Genomic DNA, 20,677 nt, shown 5'->3' with positions numbered 1-20,677 from the left:
AAAACAAAACAACAAACAAAACCCAATTTTGACTTCCCCTCATTTTTGTATCCCTTTAGCAGCTACAAAGCTCAGTAGGCCCTGCAGGGTGCGTTGGCTCACACCTGTAATCCCAGCACTCTGGAAGGCCAAGGTGGATCGCCTGAGGTCAGGAGTTCAAGACCATCCTGGCCAACATGGTGAAACCGTCTCTACTAAAAATACAAAATAAGCCAGGCATGGTGGCACATGCCTGTAATCTCAGCTACTTGGGAGGCTGAGGCAGGAGAATCACTTGAACCCGGAAGGCAGAGGTTGCCGTGAGCCGAGATCACACCATTGCACTGCAGCCTTGGCTACAAGAGCAAAACTCCGTCTCAAAAAAAAAAAAAAAAAAAAAAAAAGGCAACTCATTAGGCTTGTTCCTCTAGGCTAGTGATTCAGTGCTGTGCTGGCACCTGCTGGTCACCTGTGGTGCAGCAGCCCTGGTCCCAGCACCTTCCTCCCTTCAGTATTAAGGGTTGTGACAGTCTGTGCTCTTACCTAGCAATCACTGGAATAATATATTAAATACTTGCCCCACAGCACCACCTTTCAATCTTCAGAACTTTTCCCACTGACTTCCTACCCCAGAAATGTAGACTTTACATCCTTCCCAGTACTGTAGAAATATAAGGACAGGATTTCCAGGAACTGGGCAGCAAGAAAAGAAAGAAGCAATTTGAGAGTGGAGGATGCAAATCCCTTTCCCCCCTTCAAAGAATCGAGACTGTTTCCAACAGAATTCCACTCTTTTTGACTTTTATCTTATTTCTAGGTTGCTCTTGGGCCAGAGGCCTTCTTGGTGACCGTAGTGATGAACCGGAGGTTGAACAGAGAGTAGGTAGGCGGGGCTCAAGGGGTGGGGCCAAGCCAAAGGGCTCTCACACTAAGTGAAGCTTCTCCATTCTGTAAGCTTTCCGGGAACATCCAAGGCAAGACTGGCACCCAGCACAGCAGGTGAGGGACCGGCAGTGACAGAATGGTAGACTTTAGGGGTAATGGTGGCAGAGGAGTCTCCAGCTCTTTCAGTCTTAGCTTTTCATATTGTGAAACTCTCGCTTGCACAATTCTTGGGTCCTTTGTAGAGCTTAGCTTAGTTTTTCTGGTGGCAAGGCAGCCTCTGAAAGACCTGGTTTTGGATGTGGTGGGGGCAGGGCTGAGGGATGCAGGTGGATCCATATCTATATGGATGTATGCGAAATGCAAGGAAATCTTAGGAAACAAGGAGATAGATGGGTAAGAGCCAGAGGGAGAGTATGGCCAGGCCAGAGGATCATAGGGAGGACCCAGACAAGAGAAAAAGGGAGACTGAAACAGGGAGAGAGGGAGAAGACAGCGGAACAAATGTGAGACGGCAATGGGGGCAATGGAGAGCTGGGTAACAGGAAGGCCAAGGAGGAAGGAAGGCTCACATGGAGCAATCTCCTCTTCCGGCTGCGGAGCGTGGTCCAGAAAGCCCCAAGGCAAGCTGGGAGCAAAGCAAGGTTCAGGTTTCCACTGGAAGGATTCAGCTGGGGAAAAAACCCCCACAGTCTCCACCTCCCCTGCCTCTTCAGACTCCCATTTTGGTTTGGGGGAGAGGGCGAGGCTGCTCCTCACTGCGGTCACAGCCACATCCTGCAGAGCAGAGGAGGGGGAAGTAAGAAGCAAAACAACCAGAAGAACCACAGGCGAAGACCATGGGGAGAGAACCCTGGACACATGGAGCTGATATGCCGCCAAGAGGGTCCTGAGTTCAGTGTAGCAGAAGGCTCAGACCTTCAGGACTGCCTGCCCTTCTTGAGGTGCTGGCTTCTCATGCTTCCTCAATGTGCTTTAACCACACTGGGAGCATTCCAGGGAAGGAGGTTTCTCTGGATTATTTGGTTTGAAGCCCATCTTTATAATTTACTAGTGACTTTGGCCAAATTGCTAAATTTCTCTTAGCTTCAGTTTTCTCATTGCGAAATGGGGATACCTACCTTAACCTTATACAAGATTGGGAAGACTAAGATGACTGACATAAAGCACTTGGCACATAGTAGGTTCTCAGTAAATGTTAGTTATTACTCCTATTAGGATTCCTGGGATGCTTATGCTTCTTACTTTAAAGGAAGTATAGTACACTATCTGCCACTGGCTTTGGGGGCCAAAAAATGAGTTGCGTTTGATCTTGGGTAAATTATTTAAGTAAGTATCATTTGCTTAGCTGTAAAACAAGGATGGTCATACCTATACCACAGACATATGGCACAGAGTCAGTGTCCAAAAATGGTAGCTGTAAGAATTCTGTCAGGCTGGGCGTGGTGGCTCACGCCTGTATTCCCAGCACTTTGGGAGGCCGAGGTGGGCAGATCATGAGGTCAGGAGTTCGAGACCAGTCTGGCCAACGTGGTGAAACCCTGTCTCTACTAAAAATACAAAAATTAGCCGGGTGTGGTGGTGGGTGCCTGTAATCCCAACTACTTGGGAAGCTGAGGCAGGAGAATAGCTTGAACCCGGGAGGTGGAGGCTGCAGTAAACAGAGATCGCACCACTGCACTCCAGCCTGGTGACAAAGCAAGACTCCATCTCAAAAAAAAAAAAAAAAAAAAAAAAAAAGAATTATCTGTCAGGTAAGCCGTGTCTTCACTGCAGCAGCAACAGCCTACTTCCCCTTGAGATGTAACTTGTGCTAGGCTAGCCTCCCGTGTGCCCACATTCCTCCAGCCGGGACTATCGCCACTCCTGTGGGCTGTTTTGGAGTCGAGATTGCTATAGCACTAAGGGGAAAAAGCAGGCAGGAGCAAGTCATAGAGGCCGGAGGGGCCCCAGGGGGCGGGGAGGATGGCAAAGATGATGATGACATGGAAACTAAAGAAGCAACAGAAAGGGGAAAAGCCATTTCTCTCTTTCTAAGGAAGCCTGTGGCCTTTCTTCTAGTGACTGACCACATACCCCACTCTCCAGGACCCATGGAGTCCTTCAGCTCAAAGAGCCTGGCACTGCAAGCAGAGAAGAAGCTACTGAGTAAGATGGCGGGTCGGTCTGTGGCTCATCTCTTCATAGATGAGACAAGCAGTGAGGTGCTAGATGAGCTCTACCATGTGTCCAAGGAGTACACGCACAGCCGGCCCCAGGCCCAGCGTGTGATCAAGGACCTGATCAAAGTGGCCGTCAAGGTGGCTGTGCTGCACCGCAATGGCTCCTTTGGCCCCAGTGAGCTGGCCCTGGCTACCCGCTTTCGCCAGAAGCTGCGGCAGGGTGCCATGACAGCACTTAGCTTTGGTGAGGTAGACTTCACCTTCGAGGCTGCTGTTCTGGCTGGCCTGCTGACCGAGTGCCGGGATATGCTACTGGAGTTGGTGGAACGCCACCTCACGCCCAAGTCACATGGCCGCATCCGCCACGTGTTTGATCACTTCTCTGACCCAGGTCTGCTCACGGCCCTCTATGGGCCTGACTTCACTCAGCACCTTGGCAAGATCTGTGACGGACTCAGGAAGCTGCTAGATGAAGGGAAGCTCTGAGAGTCCTGAGCCTAGCACATTCCACCTTGACAAAATGGCTGACTGAGAAAACACAGATAATGGGCTTCCTAACCCTGCTCACCTGGCACTAACACTTTTCAATCTTCAGGCTTCATTCCTTCCCAAGAGTGCTTTTGACTCTGAGACCAGCCCACCCCCAAACAGCTGGTGGAGAAGGAGCAATGCTGAGGGGTGAGGCCTCTCTCCCACTCCAGCCCCAGGACAGGAAACAGAACTGCCTGAAAAAGGTGAAGTGAAACTTGGATCTCTATTTCTCCCATAAGGGACTTCTGAAACAGGGAAGACCCCTCCCATGTGAACCAAGGAAAGGAGGCACAGCCCAGAGAACCCCTTTGGGGACACTAAAGACAGAAGGGGGAAGGTGGCCCTTAGAGACACAGCTTGGATAGATGCCAGAGGCTCTGTTCCAGAGTGCAGGAGGAAAGGGCTCGGGCAGGGGAGATTCTCATAGGGGAAATAAAACTACTAAAATATGCACAGGGCTCAATGTTTAATCTGTCTAGCTTCGTATACCTTATAATCATCACAGAAGAAAGGAGGTATATAAACATTACTTATCTCACCTCTCATCATTTCCAAACAGGAGACTGAGGCAGATTTCCATTATTATTGAGGTTTCCTTACCTACTTCTGTTTAAGAAACAAAACAACTGTACCATAGATCAGTGCTACAAATCGCAAATAAATATGCAGTGAGGAGGAAGGCATAGAGAGAGAGGGTCTGGAGGGGAGGGGGTGTAACAAAGAGACTCCCACAACTGGCTTCCTCTTCAAACCCCAAGGAAAGCCTTCTTCCATCTGTTCCCCTCACCACAGGCTGAGCAGAACAGGTCAGAAGGGTGAACTGGTAGAATGGAGAGTTCAGGTCCCTACTGTGCTGCTTTTTCTCAGAGTCAAGAATTGTGAAAAAGTTACAGGGAATTGGTTAGTCAAGACTGAGCCCATTTAACAGGAATGGGGTACCAAAAAAAAAAAAAAAATCAGCCCAAATCTGTCACTTTGAGATTGGAGAAAAGGCCAGCAGTCATCCGTTCTCTGTGGTGGGCTAGATCACCGATTGCCTCATCCTCAATAACATGTTTGGCTAACGAGGTGGGGAAGGTGGAGAACCAGCAGTCACTGGCTCACTGTTCCCGGGTTCTCCTCACCCCAGGGCTATAGAAATTCCATTTTTCAGCTAAGAGTGGGAAGGAATAAAATATAGCAAATAAATATTACTTCAATATTAGCACCAAATAAATTATGTCACATAGTTGGAGATGAGGAAGAAGCTGAGGGGGAGTCTCTGCTTCCCCGTTCTAAGGCCAGGGAAAGGTAAAAAAGGATAGGAAAGGCAACAGGGATATAAAAAGAGCCTTTTGAGTCTAAAGGACTCAACTCTAGATTCAGCCCAAGAACTGGGAAAGGTCCAGTTCTCATTCCCTAATCTTGCCAATAAAACTGACCCAGGCCAAGGAATTTTTGGCGGATAAGGAGGCTGGGGAAGATGGCTGGAGTGGAGGGAGGCAGGCCCGTAAGCCATGTTCTTGAGCCTCACCTCAGGCTCCTCTCCCCCTGAAGTTTCTCTTTCAACATCTTGCTTCTCTCAGTCAGTTCTGGGGACATCAGAGTTTGAAGATTTCATCCTCCTGGTCCCGTAGTGTCCGGGTCCGAGAGGTACGCGTCAGCGGCACAGGACCTAGGACTGCTCGTTGCTGCATCCAAGGGGAGCTCAGGTGGAGACCTGCATCCTCCCCAGGTACCCTGCAAGTGAGGAAAGGGGGGAAAGAGTGACAGATCAAGGGAAGAACCTGACAATGGGCCAAGTGAGAGGTACATGGAAAGCTGTCTTCTAATACATAAGCTGGTTGCTTCAAGACAGTCTCAATACCCTCTAGATAAAGCCTAGCCCTAATGCTCCTTCATGGATGATCAGAGCAGTAAAAATAGTTAACTGTCGGCCCGCGGCGGTGGCTCACGCCTGTAATCCCAGCACTTTGGGAGGCCGAGGCAGGTGGATCACGAGGTCAGGAGATTGAGATCATCCTGGCTAACATGGTGAAACCCCGTCTCTACTAAAAATACAAAAAAATTAGCCGGGCGTGGTGGCGGGCGCCTGTAGTCCCAGCTACTCGGGAGGCTGAGGCAGGAGAATGGTGTGAACCTGGGAGGCAGAGCTTGCAGTGAGCCAAGATGGCGCCACTGCACTCTAGCCTGGGCGACAGAGCGAGACCCCATTTCAAAAAAAAAAAAAAAACAGTTAATTGTCTGACTCCAGTAAGAACACAGAACCTAGTTTTCCACTGCCTCTACCCATGCCAGCAGCCATCGCCTCTGCTCACTATCTTGGGGCCACATGGGGGAAAGGTATCACCTTGCCTCTGTTGGCACTGTGCTTACTTACTTGTGTTTGTGGTTAGGTAAGACAGGAACGATGGAGGAGTCTAGGGAGGAACTTATAAGGAACCATTCAAGACTCACCCATTTTCCCCTTTTTTCAGCTTCTGGGCAGCAGCCTTCTTGGACAGGCTGATCTGTGAATCAAGCTTCTTAAGGAAATCAGAGGCAGAGAGGTCATGGATGGGCGTGGGGGTTTCCTGGCCAGGTGTGGGGAGGACTTCATTGGCACGTCCTGCTCCTGTCTCTTGTTTCTTCCTCTCAGTTGAGTGTGGCCAAACTTCATCGTTACTTGGGTGTACTTCTTCCTCTCCATCTTTCTCTTCCTCAGAATCCAAACCATTGAACAGGTCTCTGGGCTCTGTCAGGATGGGGATGTAGAGGGTTTTCTTCAGGAAGATGGAGTCATTAGTATAAAGGCGGTTTGCACGTTTAATCTGTTCCATCTTAAAAAAAAAAAGTCATCAAAATTAAGGACAGTAATAATGATCAATCTTACATCTTGAGCTTTTTAAAGTGACTGTATAGAGTCTTCTTTGATTCCATAACAACCAAGCTAAAGTACAAAGGGCTGACATTATTTCTATTTTATAGATGAGTGGTTTTCACACTTTTTGGTCTTAGGGCCCCCTTACATTTTTTTTTTTTTTTTTGAGACGGAGTCTCGCTCTGTCTCCCAGGCTGGAGTGCAGTGGTGCAATCTCGGCTCACTGCAAGCTCCGCCTCCCGGGTTCACGCCATTCTCCTGCCTCAGCCTCTCCAAGTAGCTGGGACTACAGGCGCCTGCCACCACGCCCGGCTAATTTTTTTGTATTTTTAGTAGAGACGGGGTTTCACCGTGGTCTCGATCTCCTGACCTTGTGATCCGCCCGCCTCGGCCTCCCAAAGTGCTGGGATTATAAGCGTGAGCCACCGCGCCCGGCCCTGGCCCCCTTACATTTAAAAAAATTACTGTGCAAGCCAGGCACAACGTCTGATGCCTGTAATTCCAGCTACTCAGGAGGCTGAGGAGGGAGGATAGCTTGAGCCCAGGAATTAGAGTCCAGCCTGAGTAATATAGTGAGATGCCATTTCTAAAAATAAAAAAATTAAAAATTAATGAATAAATAAATGAATGAATAAAAATGAAGGAACTGAGGCTCAGAGAGGTTAAGCTACTTGCCTAAAATTATCTATCAAGTTAAATGACAGAGCTAGAACGACAATCCTGGGTTTTTTCACTGCTTCTGGGAATGCTTTTCACACTATACTATTAACAATATCATTAATAAATATTTATTTTGACCTATTTATTCATCACTGGACATAGTGACTGGCATCACCATCTATCTGCCTGGCCTCCCAAGGTAGAAACATCAATGTCATCCTTAACTAATACTTGCCTTTCATCACCATACCAAGTGGTCAACAAAACTGCTTCAAAAATCTCTCCCATATCTGGTCTCATCTTCAGGTCTACTGCCAAAGATTTAAAATAGACCCTCAGTATTTCTCATCTGGGGTTATTGCAATAGTTTAACTGGCCTTCCTCGCTGTATTTCTACTCATCCTCCTCTTGGCATCTATCTTTCTAAAAAAATAAATCTGATTAATCCACTACCCACCTATGGCTCTGCATTGGCTAAAAGATAAAAACCAAATTAGCATTCAAGGGCTTTCTCAATCCAGCTCCCAAAGGAAATGTCTAGATTAATCTCCCTCTGACACCTCTACATTTTGCTTTCCTGAACTTTTTATTTTTCTTTGAACATTCCATGATCTTTTTCACACTTTATTCATGCTGTTACTTCTGCCTGAAATGCTCCCGCCCCCCTACTATCCCATTCTCTGCTTGGAAAACTTCTATTCATCAACTATCACTCCCTTTGTGCCACCTTCTTCAGGGCTCCGAATGCATACTGTAAATATTGCTATAATAATACATAACCCTACTATAATATTATTCACCTCTTTAAATATTTGCTTTACCTAAACCCTATAAGTCCTTTAAGGGCAAGGATTGTGACTTGCTGTCTCTGTATCCCCAGGCAGTCGTTAGCATCCTACAGACCTTGACACATAGCAGGGGCTCATTAATGCTTTATTTAAAAATTATTAATTATAATTATCTAAGTATCATAATTAGATAATGAAATATAGAAACTACAGATAGAGTGTATTCGTATTTTCTTTCTTTCTTTCTTTTTTGGAGACAAGGTCTCACTCTGTCGCCCAGCCTGGAGTGTAGTGGCGCGAACTCGGCTCACTGAAACCTCCGCTTCCCAGGCTCAAGTGATCCTCTGCCTCAGCCTCCCCAGTAGTTGGGATTACAGGCATATGCCACCATGCCCGGCTAATTTTTGTATTTGTTGTAGAGATGGGGTTTCACCACATTGCCCAGGATGATCCTGTACTCCCAAGCTCAAGCAATCCACCCACCTCAGCCTCCCAAAGTGCTGGGATTACAGGCATGAGCCACCACGCCTGGCCCACCACAGCCCCTTTCCAACTGAAATTTAATCTTTTCTGATTTCCTATCTTTTTTTTTTTTTTTTTTTTTGAGACAGAGTCTCACTCTGTTGCCCAGGCTGGAGTGCTGGAGTGCTGGAGTGCAGTGGTGCGATCTCAGCTCATCGCAACCTCCACCTCCTGGGTTCAAGCAATTCTCCTGCCTCAACCTCCTGAATAGCTGAGATTACAGGTGAGCACCACCACGCCCGGCTAATTTTTGTATTTTTAGTTGAGACAGGGTTTCGCCATATTAGCCAGACTGGTCTCGTACTTGTAACCTTAGGTGATCCACTTGCCTCCACCTCCCAAAATGCTGGGACTACAGGGGTGAGCCACCGTGCCTGGCCCCTATTCTTTGTTAATACCTTTACAAACTCACCACATTCTGTCACTTGTAATCATTATTTGTGTCCCTGTTCATTTCTCATTAGGCCATAAATTACATGAGGACAGCAACCATATAGTTTAAGTTTCTATCTCCCAGAAAAGTTATCACAGTGCTTTAAATACAGCAAGCATAAAAGTGTTGGCTAAATTCAACATTTGTTCGAGTGAGATGGAACAAGAAAACAGGGGCGGGGATAGGGGGAGTAATCCCATCAACTTCAGTGCTGTACATTTTTACATCTATCCAATTTCCCCCATGCATGACCTGAAATACTTGGTGTAGAGTACCTGTTTTTGCACAAAGGAGGCCACCTTACTGGAAAGAAGGCAGAGCATTGAGGAGGAACCAAGAGCAAGGAGAGGTGGACACTTTAGGAACTGAGAACTAAAAATCAGCTCTCCATTATTTGCTGTAAACGTTTAATCACTCTCAACGTAAAATTTTCTGTGTGGTTAATAGAGTCAGACAGACCTGTTTGAATCCTAAATCTGACACTCATTATCTGACCTTAGTCAAACTGGTTAACCAATCCAAGTCTCAGTTTCTTCATCTGCCAAAAGGGAACGATAAATGTATACTTGATAAGGATGTGAGGGTGCAATGAGCTAACGTATGTGAAGCCCCCAGCACAGCGTCTGGCATAATAAAATAGGAGCTGTTCCTCTCCATTGGAATAGTAGGGCAGGACTTGTGCAACACTGTGATGGGAAAACAAAGGCAGAACAGAGTGCAACACATTAAGAACATTTCGGGGGAGGTTACCTAGAAGGGCCACTACATTCTTCTCAGGACTAAATCCCTCCTGACTGTTGTCTGCACCCCAATCCTGGAAAACTCACCGTCACCCCATATTTGAGTGCTAGTCCAGCCAGGGTGTCTCCGGGCTCCAACTGATGCTCCAGGCGTCTTTCCCTCACTGGGGAGCAGGCTGATTGCACCAGGCTTCCATATGAACGAGCCCGGCTCCCTTGAAGCAGTCCTGACCCCCCTGGCGGGGGCTGTCTAGACGGGGAAGCCATCTCTTCACCCTGCCAACAGCTAGGGTTGCAACTAGGGGAGGTACGACCGAGACTGCGAGTGACAGGCCTGAAGTCTGGGAATGGATATTCAGGGGATTCCTTTCCCCTTCTCTCTTCCCCTGTGTCCCCGCCTCCCCAGCACTACGCCATCTGCCCCCTCCCGGTTTCTCCTCCCTCCAAGCTCCTTATCCACAAATCTGTCCCTTAAGTATTCAGTTCCTCCCTAATTCTCCCCTAAGCACCCCTCCGACTTTGGACGTCCCCACAACTCCTCGCTACATTGACCTCTGACCTTTGAACTCTAGAAATAATCCTCAACACTCTTTCCTCAGTTTGCCCCCAAGTAGCCTGGCCTCAGGGCGCTCCAACGTCCCAGCTCTGCCCGGTCCCGGGGTTTGTTTGCTAGAGTCAGGAGCAAATCAGGCCCACCCCAGGTGAACTGTCGCCGCAGACGAAGAGCGTGAGGATTGCAAGAATTTGTAGTACACCTTCCACTCAGAGATCCTCAAAGGTCTGCTCCGCATAAGATAGGTCACACCCTCAAATTTCAGCTCCACATCTAGGTTCTTGTCCCTCCAAACGCCTCAGGTCCGCCAAGATGCAAGGGCCTGGATCCAGCTGAGCGGCAAGGTCTTTGAGGAAAAGACTTCATTTCCCAAAAGGCTCCGCGTCTGCGGAGTCGCAGGGCACCATAGGAAATGCAGTTCCCTCCGTGCACCAGAGAGTGGATTTCCGGATCGCGCAATGCATGCGTGGAAGTGCATCCCCGGAAGTATGGAGGCTGACAGGAAGAGAAGGAAAAAAGAGAAGGCGCTGTCCCGCTCTTGCTACGGTGGCCTGGAGGAGTGGCGAAACCGGAACAAGAGAATTTATCACTTCTGGGACTCACAGTCGTGATGTCTTTCAAGAGGGAAGGAGACGATTGGAGTCAACTCAATGTGCTCAAAGTAAGCGTGAGCGGAGAGGATCTGGAGCCGCTTCAGTCGCTCTCTGAAGGTTGGGAAGGAGCTTTGTTTCATTGCTCTGGCAACAACTCGGGGGTGCAGGAGAGAACCAGGAGACTTAAAGCTGTGTAGTGACTCCTTTTTCGGTCTGTGATCGCTGTTCTCCCCAGGGTCGTTATTCCATTTCACTCATTTCTATAATTTCGCTTCCATCCTTCTCTCCTATCCCGCTGATCCCGTCCGGATTTCTTCCCCTACTCCCTGCAGAAAAGAAGAGTCGGGGACCTCCTAGCCAGTTACATTCCAGAGGATGAGGCGCTGATGCTTCGGGATGGACGGTAAGAGCGAGGAATGGCTCAAGCCTGAGGGTTCTGCGGTTAGAGGCTCAACAGACTTTTTTTTTTTTTTCCTTTGAGACGGAGGTCTCGCGGTGTTGCCCAGGCTGCCCTCGAACTCTAGGGCTCAAGTGATCCTGCCTCCTCAGCGTCGCGATTAGCTGGGATTACAAGTGCATGCTACCACGCCCGGCTTCAACAAACTTTTGTTATTAATTAGGACAGCAGGAGTACCTAGGATTCTTTGGCGGCCAGTGAGGACTGGAAGAAGTGGAGATTGGGTCACCAGGGAGTTGAGTTTTGCAAAGACTGCTAGGACAGGGTGGGACTTATGGCAGGGACGGGCCCAACCCTCTTCCCCTGGACCAGTTATCCTCTTCTCTACCCCTGCTCAGCTTTGCTTGTGCCATCTGCCCCCATCGACCGGTACTGGACACCCTGGCCATGCTGACTGCCCACCGTGCAGGCAAGAAACATCTGTCCAGTAAGTTAGGGGGAAGACGGGATGGGGAATAAACCCTCGAAATCTCTGCACACCACTCTTGGTGCTATGCTTTTAATTCTGTTTCCCTTTCTCCTCAGGCTTGCAGCTTTTCTATGGCAAGAAGCAGCCGGGAAAGGAAAGAAAGCAGAATCCAAGACATCAGAATGAATTGAGGAGGGAAGAAACCAAAGCTGAGGTAATCAGAGAGTGGAGAGTGTGTTCTAGGCAAGACCCTGCTGCACACATCAGGCTGGAAGGGCGGAGGGCTGAAGGCTCTGACTCTGTCTCCCATCTCCTTACCAGGCTCCTCTGCTAACTCAGACAAGACTTATCACCCAGAGTGCTCTGCACAGAGCTCCCTACTATAACAGTTGCTGCCGCCGGAAGTACAGGTATGGGACGGGAAAGCCAGAGGTAGGAAGGCTCAGAAGGAGACAGATGGCTCTAAAAGGGTTTTCCAGTGTGTATTCTGAGGAATACTAGTGTTCTGGAGATGTTACTTAGTGTTTCAAGAAAAGGAGAATTTTGGCTGCGCGCGGTGGCTCACGCCTGTAATCCCGCACTTTTGGAGGCTAAGGTGGGTGGATCACTTGAGGTCAGGAGTTCAAGACCAGCCTGGCCAACACGGTGAAACCCCGTCTCTACCAAAAATATAAAAAATTAGCTGGGTGTGTGGTGTGTGCCTATAATCCCAGCTACTTAAGAGGCTGAGACAGGAGAATTGCTTGAATCCGGGAGGCAGAGGTTGCAGTGAGCCACGGTCACACCACTTCACTCCAGCCTGGGTGACAGAGTGAGACTCCATCTCGAAAAAAAGAAAAGAAAGAAAACGAAAAGGAGAATTTTGTGATTTTTAAATAAAGTTTGAGAAATGGCACTTTGTAATTCTACTTGAAGAATAACAGTTGTAAAAGCTATACAAAGTCTTAAGATTAAAAAAACTTGTAAAATTTTAAGCTAGCCTTTCCCAAATTCATGATTCTAAAATCCTTTGTATGCAGAACTTATTAATATCTTGAGAAATATAGTTTAAGAAGCACTGTTTTAAGAGGTTGGGAGTCATGGGAGAGTTGGCCCTTTCCCTTACTGCTTTTACAGACTATTCTTCTCTACCTAGACCAGAAGCCCCTGGTCCCTCTGTCTCCCTTTCCCCTATGCCACCTTCAGAGGTCGAACTCCAGAGTGGGAAGATCAGTAGGGAACCTGAACCTGGGGCTGGCCCACAAGCCGAGGAGTCAGCAACTGTCTCAGCCCCTGCACCCATGAGCCCCACAAGAAGACGAGCCCTGGACCATTATCTCACCCTTCGAAGGTGAGTGTGCCTAATCAGTTTCCTCAGATTTTCTTTTCTCTCTGACCCTTCTTGTTTCAAAGCTATTGTTTTTCCTTTTTTTTTTTTTTTTTTGAGACGGAGTTTTGCTCTTGTTGCCCAGGCTAGAGTGCATGGCACGCTCTCGGCTCACTGCAACCTCCGCCTCCTGGGTTCAAGTGATTCTCCTGCCTCAGCCTCCCAAGTAGCTGGAATTACAGGCATGCACCACCACGCCCGGCTAATTTTGTATTTTTAGTAGAGACAGGGTTTCTCCATGTTGGTCAGACTGGCCTCGAACTCCTGACCTCAGGTGATCCGCCTGCCTCGGTTTCCTAAAGTGTTGGGATTACAGGCGTGAGCCACCGCGCCCGGACTCCTATTGTTGTTTTCTATCTTTGGTTTCGTTTTGTTTTAGCCACCCAACTTACATGGCTCTCGATTTTTTCTCACCACTAATTTTTTTTTTTTGTTAGAGACAGGGTTTCACTATGTTGGTCAGGCTCGTCTCCAACTCCTGACCTCAAGTGATCCACCCGCCTCAGCCTCCCAAAGTGCTGGGATTACAGGTGTGAGCTCACCACTAACTTCTTAATAAGCCTCTTTCCTGATCGATGCTGTTTTCTCTGATGTTTCCAGCTCTGGATGGATCCCAGATGGACGAGGTCAATGGGTAAAAGATGAAAATGTTGAGTTTGACTCTGATGAGGAGGAACCACCTGATCTCCCCTTGGACTGATACCCTTTTCCCATTCATTCACAAATAAACTGCAATGGGTGCTGAGAACTTAACTTTCCTTAAGTCTGGTTCCTTGTTGGATCTCAGGATTTCAGATCTGTTCATTCTCATTCCAACTACTCCTTGCCTGCAATGTACACGGCTCTCCATACTCCTTTTTTTTTTTTGAGATGGAGTCTCGCTCTGTCGCCCAGGCTGGAGTGCAGTGGCACGATCTCGGCTCACTGCAAGCTCCGCCTCCCGGGTTCACGCCTTTCTCCTGCCTCAGCTTCCTGAGTAGCTGGGACTACAGGCGCCCGCTACCACGCCCAGCTAATTTTTTGTATTTTGAGTACAGACGGGGTTTCACCATGTTAGCCAGGATGGTCTCGATCTCCTGACCTCGTGATCCACCCGCCTCGGCCTCCCAAAGTGCTGGGATTACAGGCGTGAGCCACCGCGCCCAGCCACAGCTATCCATACTTCTAACCCCTCCCCCACCTTCTACCAAAGCCATGCCAAGCGTCAGCTGCATCAGCCTGGTGCCCTATTAATAAGACTGTCAAAAAGAGGTCTTTGCCCTTCATGTTGTCTGCCTGCTTCTCCACTACCACTCAAAGTCCTTTCCCCCTTCAAATCACATGAGGACTGCGGGTAGGCACTGGGGGGACCTGGCCACATCTGGAAACGGCTGCGGCTAAGTTCCCTGTGAAAATAGAAGAGTCGAAAGGCATTGGCAGGGTTATGGGGAACACCAAGGGAGGAGCTCCCCCACCTCCTCCTAGTAACCTGAACCTCCCTGCCTGCTGATCCCCAGAGTATAAATAATCCCCTGGTGAACTGGCAGTAACCCTTGGGGGTTAGCGCCAAGATTCTCACCCCAAAGCCCAAGGAAGGAGGCAGGCAAAATGGATAGAAGGGCTTTTATTTACAGGAAAGGAGGACAGATGAGGATTTAAGTGTCCAGTGCTCCCAGCTCTAGTTGGTAAAGGGAAATGCAGTGTTATCTCTTCTTTTGCTGGCGACCTGTAAAGGAGCAATATTAAACATAAGTGTTTGTTCCAGCTCCTGCTTTCTGCAAAGGCACTCTTCTCCTTTCCACTACCTTAGGCAAACTCATAAACTGGTAGTGTCTTAGGCCACCTTACAGGCCCATCCCACATTAACAAAACAAAACAAGAAACCACACCACAAATAAAATTACGATACCTCTAAACAAGTATGATTATCTCTAGCATCCTTTCTACCTCTCTACTGGTCCATATTTGGGGCAGGGGGAGTTTTCTGTCTACTTTCTGATCACTGTTGGGATTTGAACTTCTCATATGAATAGCTCTTTGGTAGCACCCTGGGCTATTAGTCATTAGGTCTGCTTTCAGGAGGATCCACCAATTTCTGCACTTCCCTGCCCACTCCACACATCATGTCTGCAGTTACTCACGTAGTTCATTGTTCCGGGTCATGGCCTGGGCTGCCCGAGCTCGTGGCCCCTGCTGTGTAAAGTGGTAGCCAAAGCGGACAATAGAGGGACACTGCTCCAGCACAGTGGCCATCTCCATCTCCACTGCATCACCAGGCCACTGGCGCTGGGGGAGGGGGAGGCAAAAGCTGATAGTCACCTTCTCTGGGCTGTTTACCATCCCAGACCACAGACCCCTTTGGGAGGTCAAAGAAACTTGTTTCTCCACAGTGGGTGAAGAGAGACACTGACATGGCTTCCCTCGTAGAGACAATGAAGAGGAGAATTCAAACAAGATTAAGTAAGCTACCTGCTCCACTGGCTGGCTCAGGGAAGAGACTCAATGAGACTGAATGCTAACATCAGGGGAAGGGAATGCTGACCTGATTGTCTACACGGAGCTCAGTGAGTGTGGCATTTTCCCGAACTGCCTTCAGCACAGCCATGAGTCCTGTGCTGCTAATGAAGTTGGATTCGATGTTTAGGCTCTGGAGGCTACGATTCTCACGCAACATGTCAGCCACTGCCTGGGTAGTAGGGACTTGGGTTAGGATTAGGGAACAGTTTCACAGATGACTGAGGAAAGAAAGAACAGGAGCAAGAGGGAAACACAGCTCTTTGAGAAGAGTCTTTCAGGAGCTGTAAATGGAGCTAGAGGGATACAGAAAGCAGGGCGGATAGCACGGGAAAGCAGGGAGATGAATGTGCAGTGGGACTGGCAGTGTTAGAGAGGGTTGAGAGTTATGAGCCATAGCACTGAAGGTAGGAGTCTCCATGAGGGCTGCCCTAAGAAGGCATGATGAGAATAGCACTCCCTAGCAAAACCCTTTATGACAGCCGTGCAAGGGGCGCATGTAAGATGTGGGGAGAGGGCTGGGGATGTCAACTAGCCTTACATTGGCGATGGGGTCACCACTCCTCGTGGCTACCAGACTGAAGCTCCGCACATAGGTATTTGCCTTCATTGCCTCACACAGCTCACTTAGCATGGGTATTGGGATGTCCTACCAGAGGGGAATAGGAGATGGTGGGCTAAGGGACTCTCGGATGTCAGTGGTTATCCGGTGTTATGGTTTGGAGGATGCAAGTCAAATACCTGTATATTATTCAGGTTCACCTCCTCCAGCTCCTTGTCATTGCTTCGGACCCTCTTTAGTATCTCCTCAATGTTTGTGGGATTTGGGGGTTCATCCGGCACTGGCTTATACTTGTCAGGCTGTACTACACCTAGTAAGTGAGGGCAGGAAGGGAACCCCAACATGTTCCCTCTCCTCCCCATTGGTTTTCTTTTCTTTTCTTTTTTTTTTTTGAGATGGAGTCTCGCTCTATCCACCTAGGCCGGAATGCAGTGGCACAATCTCAACTCACAGCAGCCTTGACCTCCCGCCTCCCGGGTTCAAGAGACTCTTGTGCCTCTGCTTCCCAAGTATAATAGCTGGGATTACAGGCATGCAACCAGCTAATTTTTATACTTTTAGTAGAGACAAGGGTTCACCATGTTGGCCAGGCTGGTCTCGAACTCCTGACCTCAGGTGATCCACCCGCCTCAGCCTCCCTAAATGCTGGGATTACAGGCATGAGGCACCTCGCCTGGCACTCCACAGGTTTTCTTATCACTCATGCAGCATGTTCTCTCCCAGAATCATCAATTTCACCCTTTTCTACCTTCTCCCAGACACTAGGACTGCCTGCCCAGAGCCCTGGGGACCGTGCTCCCCAAACACACTCACTACTAATGCCTTCGGTGTTGCAGATTTCTCCACTGCAGAGGGCATCATAGTATTGCTTGTTGCTCATCAGTGTGTACATGTCTAGAATTGCTGGAGAGGGTAAGCAGAGGGGTCACAGGGAATGCAAAGGAACGTGTTCCAAGCCTCCCTCCTACCTATTTCTGAATCTGCTGCATTTGTAAAGCCTGACCACTTACACTTTGCCAAAGAAGTTCCCCACCCTCTCTCAGCCCCTGGGGTCCTTTCCATACATAAACTTCTTAAGGCAGTAGTTTCTAAAACATTGAGAAAGAGTTAAAGGAAGGTCCCTTATGAGCCACTAGAGGATAAAGGAGTCTGTAGAGACTCTGCTTTCAGCCAGAATGGTTCCACCTTTTTTCCCCCGAGACGGAGTCTCGTTCTGTCCCCCAGGCTGGAGTGCAGTGGTGTGATCTCGGCTCACTGCCACCTCCACCTCCCGGGTTCAAGCCATACTTCTGCCTCAGCCTCCCAAGTAGCTGGGACTACAGGTGCATGCTGCCATGCCTGGCTAATTTTTGTTGTTGTTGTTTTGGTTTTTTGTTTTTTGAGACGGAGTCTTGCTCTGTTGCCCAGGCTGGAGTGCAGTGGCACTATCTCAGCTCACTGCAAGCTCAGCCTCCTGGGTTCACACCATTCTCCTGTCTCAGCCTCCCGAGTAGCTGGGACTACAGGCGCCCACCACCACGCCTGGCTAATTTTTTGTATTTTTAGTAGTGATGGGGTTTCACCATGTTAGCCAGGATGGTCTCGATCTCCTGACCTGGTGATCCACCCATCTCGGCCTCCCAGTGTTGGGATTACAGGCGTGAGCCACCGCACCTGGCCAATTTTTTGTATTTTAGTGGAGACGGGGTTTTACTGTGTTGCCTAGGCTGGTCTTGAACTCCTGAGCTCAGGCAATCCACCCGCCTCGGCCTCCCAAGTGCTGAGGTTACAGGTGTGAGCCACGGCGCCCAGCCCAATGGTTCCACTTTTATTTGCTCTTACAATCCCTGTAAAATTGCTCTTGAGGTGTTATTAAATTTAAAAATGAATAAATATATAAACAAACAAGAAAAGCTTGAAACTACTGCTTGAGGCTTTCTTAGACATCCACATTCTGGTTGAAGGCCTTCCTCACTAGTCCTATGTCATGGCTAGAATCTACCTGCCCCGATCCTCTCACCCTCAACTTCCTACAGCTACCCACCTGCAATGTCACACATTTCAGCATCTGTGGCATGTGCCAGTGCCTCCTCCAGCTCAGGCTCCAGGGTGATCTGTTCCTCTGCTGGGATTTCCCTCTTGGGCTGAATATAGGGTTTCCCTGATGGGGAGATGAAGGATGGTTCAGGTAGAGGTAATTTCTCCCAAGATCCCGGCCTCCAGGTTTCTTTCCTTCTCCAGGAGGTAGAATGCTGGGGCACGAGGGGACACTGGAAAGCCTGAATCCTCTACGAGCTCAGGAGTCCTTAGTCCCCTGATCTCTCAAGAACTGAAGAGTACGGGGCCGGACGTGGTGGCTCACGCTTGTAATCCCAGCACTTTGGGAGGCCGAGGCGGGTGGATCACGAGGTCAGGAGATCGAGACCATCCTGGCTAACACGGTGAAACCCCGTCTCTACTAAAAATACAAAAAATTAGCGGCTGGGCATGGTGGCTCTTGCCTGTAATCCTGGCACTTTGGGAGGTCAAGGCGGGCTGATCACGAGGTCAGGAGATCGAGACCATCCTAGCTAACATAGTGAAACCCTGTCTCTACTAAAAATACAAAAAAATTAGCCGGGTGTGGTGGTGGGCGCCTGTAGTCCCAGCTACTCGGGGGGCTGAGGCAGGGGAATGGCGTGAACCCGGGAGGTGGAGCTTGCAGTGAGCCAAGATTGCACCACTGCACTCTAGCCTGGGCGACAGAGTGTGAGACTCCATCTCAAAAAAAAAAAAAAAAATTAGCAGGGTGTGGTGGCGGGTGCCTGTAGTCCCAGCTACTTGGGAGGCTGAGGTAGGAGAATGGCGTGAACCTGGGAGGCAGAGCTTGCAGTGAGCCGAGATCGCGCCACTGAACTCCAGCCTGGGAGACAGCGAGACTCCATTTAAAAAAAAAAAAAAAAAAAAAGAACTGAAGAGTGCAAGCTGGCATTTAAGTAAGTGTCAGGGCATCTGAGTCCCTAGGCAACTAGGAGCTGGAAAGTGAGAGGGAAGCTGGAGTGGGGACAAGTGAGAGACAGCACAGCCACTTGGGTTCTACAAGGCATGGATGTCAGGGTCCCCATACCCTTCTTCTCGCCTGTGAAGGGCACCAAGTCATCACGCTCTTTGACTTCTAGTGCCTGTTGCTCCAAGTACTGCAAAAGGGCCTCTCGGTCCAGTGGCCCCGTCGGGCTCTTCTTTGTCTGGTCACGTTGTCTTAGTCCAGCTGGCAGGAGCATGTTCTTAGGGATGAGTTTTGGGGAGCAAGTCAGACCTCCCCTCTGACCTAGGTACTGCTAGGTCTCCCTAAAACATCTCCAGACACCTTTCCCCTGGCCTTCTTAGGACTCTTGGTCCTGTAGCAAACCCTATTCTCAGCCACCCAGAGCCCAACACCCTTCCCAAATGCCTGGGACTGCCCCTGGTTCCCTGTGCTGGAGCCCCTACCTCAGGGTCCATCTCCTGTAGCTCACAGTCCAGCTGTTCTAGCTCCTCAGGGCTCAAGGTCCTTAGGATCTCATCTTCATCTATGTCTCTGTATTTCTCCAGTTCCTTCTGATATGATGACATGGTGGCCCCCACCCCCTCCCCACTGTGTGGCACTCACAGAGCCTGGGCAACATGGGACAAAAGGATGGACAATGGTAAGATGGACAGGGACACAGCAGGGACACAAAGAGACCAGCCAGGGGGGCAGAACATTGGATTGGATTTCTTGATTAGAAATCTAGTTGAAGATGGGAAGCCGGGAAGATTAGGTTGTTTAAAGTTAGAACTAGAGTCTCCTTTCTGCTTCCCCAGCTTCCAGCCACCCTGGATGGGGATCCCAGACATCTAAGCTGGGTTTGTCTTCCCACGGTATGACAGAGAAATCCTGGCAGCACCCCTCTCCTATAACCTCACTTGTCAGTGCCTTCGCCATAACACAGCTGCCGGAAGCCCTGCCAACACAGCTGGTCCCATGCCCAGTTCCTATTGAAAGGGGATGACGGGTGGGGGAATAGAGAGCTTCAGGGAAATTCCTCCTCTCCTCCTCATAATCCAGCCTTTTTCCTAAACCGGATAAAAAAAGCAAGGACAATGGGGTGTAAGGGGAAGAGAGAGTCTCTTACCCAATCCTCATTTCCCTTTTATTGTGGGGGATCAAGATTTCACTTTCTGTGTTTGCTAAAATTTGAAGTCTTAAGGGAAGGCAAGGGCTCGGAGCAGTTGGGGGACTTCCAGGTTGGGGTAAGGGTAGTAAGGCCTCTGGAGAAGGGACTGAGTCCCCATAATCTGTCCCTTGCTTTGGACAGGAAGGTGACACCAGACCAATGGGTGTAAATGGGGTAAAGTTTTTTTAAAAACAGTGGGAATATTAAACTCGCACAATTTTGTACAATATAAGATACACACAAGAAGCTATACATACACACCATGCTGAATATGAAAGATCCAGAAAGTATGTGAGACACATCAACAATGTAAACTATACACAGTTAAGGGGTAGGACGGCACAGTGGCAGAAATATACACAGAGTGACAGAGACAGGGACACACTCCACATCATTCCCCATAGGAACCACTCTTCTCCTCCCATCTCCCACCGGACTCTCATCCATAAGCCCCCTGTCTTCCCCACCTACCAGTCCTGGTGGTCACCTCCCTTCTCACCTCCCCTGTGTCAGTACGTCTGTCTGTTCTACTACAGCACTGTCCCAGCAGCAGG

The 20,677-nt window shown here is 49.1% G+C and overlaps 5 protein-coding genes across 8 annotated transcripts in view; 2 read left to right on the top strand and 3 right to left on the bottom strand.

The window, feature by feature from the left end:
* The window catches only part of SEMA6C (semaphorin 6C), a 29,079-nt gene extending 23,960 nt beyond the window's left edge, over positions 1–5,119 (bottom strand). The window contains exon 1 of the mRNA XM_058439294.1: positions 5,068–5,119. The gene's annotated coding sequence lies outside the window, so the exon portion shown is untranslated. The remainder of the gene's footprint in view (positions 1–5,067) is intronic.
* Positions 905–3,931, top strand: TNFAIP8L2 (TNF alpha induced protein 8 like 2). The gene is made up of 2 exons (XM_032154698.2): positions 905–978; positions 2,923–3,931. Exon 2 carries the CDS (start codon positions 2,955–2,957, stop codon positions 3,507–3,509), a length of 555 nt encoding a protein of 184 aa, XP_032010589.1. The 5' UTR covers positions 905–978; positions 2,923–2,954; the 3' UTR covers positions 3,510–3,931.
* On the bottom strand, positions 4,099–10,527 carry LYSMD1 (LysM domain containing 1). 2 transcript variants are annotated; one of them, XM_032154697.2, is made up of 3 exons: positions 10,292–10,527; positions 5,991–6,352; positions 4,099–5,273 (listed from the first exon to the last, which is right to left on the bottom strand). In XM_032154697.2, the coding sequence occupies exons 1-3, from the start codon at positions 10,325–10,327 to the stop codon at positions 5,135–5,137; spliced, it is 537 nt and encodes a 178-aa protein (XP_032010588.1). In that variant the 5' UTR covers positions 10,328–10,527; the 3' UTR covers positions 4,099–5,134. The 2 variants fall into 2 exon arrangements, with proteins under 2 accessions (XP_032010588.1, XP_032010587.1); XM_032154696.2 differs by having other exon boundaries at positions 9,624–10,526.
* Positions 10,528–10,560: 33 nt separating this feature from the next.
* SCNM1 (sodium channel modifier 1) lies at positions 10,561–14,813 on the top strand. Of its 3 annotated transcripts, none has more exons than XM_032154693.2 (7): positions 10,561–10,750; positions 11,015–11,085; positions 11,478–11,566; positions 11,665–11,762; positions 11,870–11,958; positions 12,684–12,878; positions 13,515–14,813. In XM_032154693.2, exons 1-7 carry the CDS (start codon positions 10,700–10,702, stop codon positions 13,612–13,614), a joined length of 693 nt encoding a protein of 230 aa, XP_032010584.1. In that variant the 5' UTR covers positions 10,561–10,699; the 3' UTR covers positions 13,615–14,813. The 3 variants fall into 3 exon arrangements, with proteins under 3 accessions (XP_032010584.1, XP_032010585.1, XP_032010586.1); XM_032154694.2 differs by having other exon boundaries at positions 10,562–10,799; positions 13,515–14,807; XM_032154695.2 differs by having other exon boundaries at positions 10,562–10,893; positions 13,515–14,807.
* Positions 14,553–19,943, bottom strand: TMOD4 (tropomodulin 4). The gene is made up of 9 exons (XM_032154692.2): positions 19,417–19,943; positions 19,055–19,211; positions 17,993–18,109; positions 16,783–16,872; positions 16,149–16,279; positions 15,949–16,056; positions 15,436–15,579; positions 15,035–15,179; positions 14,553–14,619 (listed from the first exon to the last, which is right to left on the bottom strand). The coding sequence occupies exons 1-9, from the start codon at positions 19,537–19,539 to the stop codon at positions 14,597–14,599; spliced, it is 1,038 nt and encodes a 345-aa protein (XP_032010583.1). The 5' UTR covers positions 19,540–19,943; the 3' UTR covers positions 14,553–14,596.
* Between the last annotated feature and the right edge of the window lie 734 nt (positions 19,944–20,677).

Source organism: Hylobates moloch, unplaced genomic scaffold (genome assembly GCF_009828535.3).
Source record: "Hylobates moloch isolate HMO894 unplaced genomic scaffold, HMol_V3 SCAFFOLD_5, whole genome shotgun sequence".
Taxonomy (NCBI): Eukaryota; Metazoa; Chordata; class Mammalia; order Primates; family Hylobatidae; genus Hylobates; species Hylobates moloch.
This window is presented reverse-complemented; position numbering and strand designations above follow the sequence as displayed.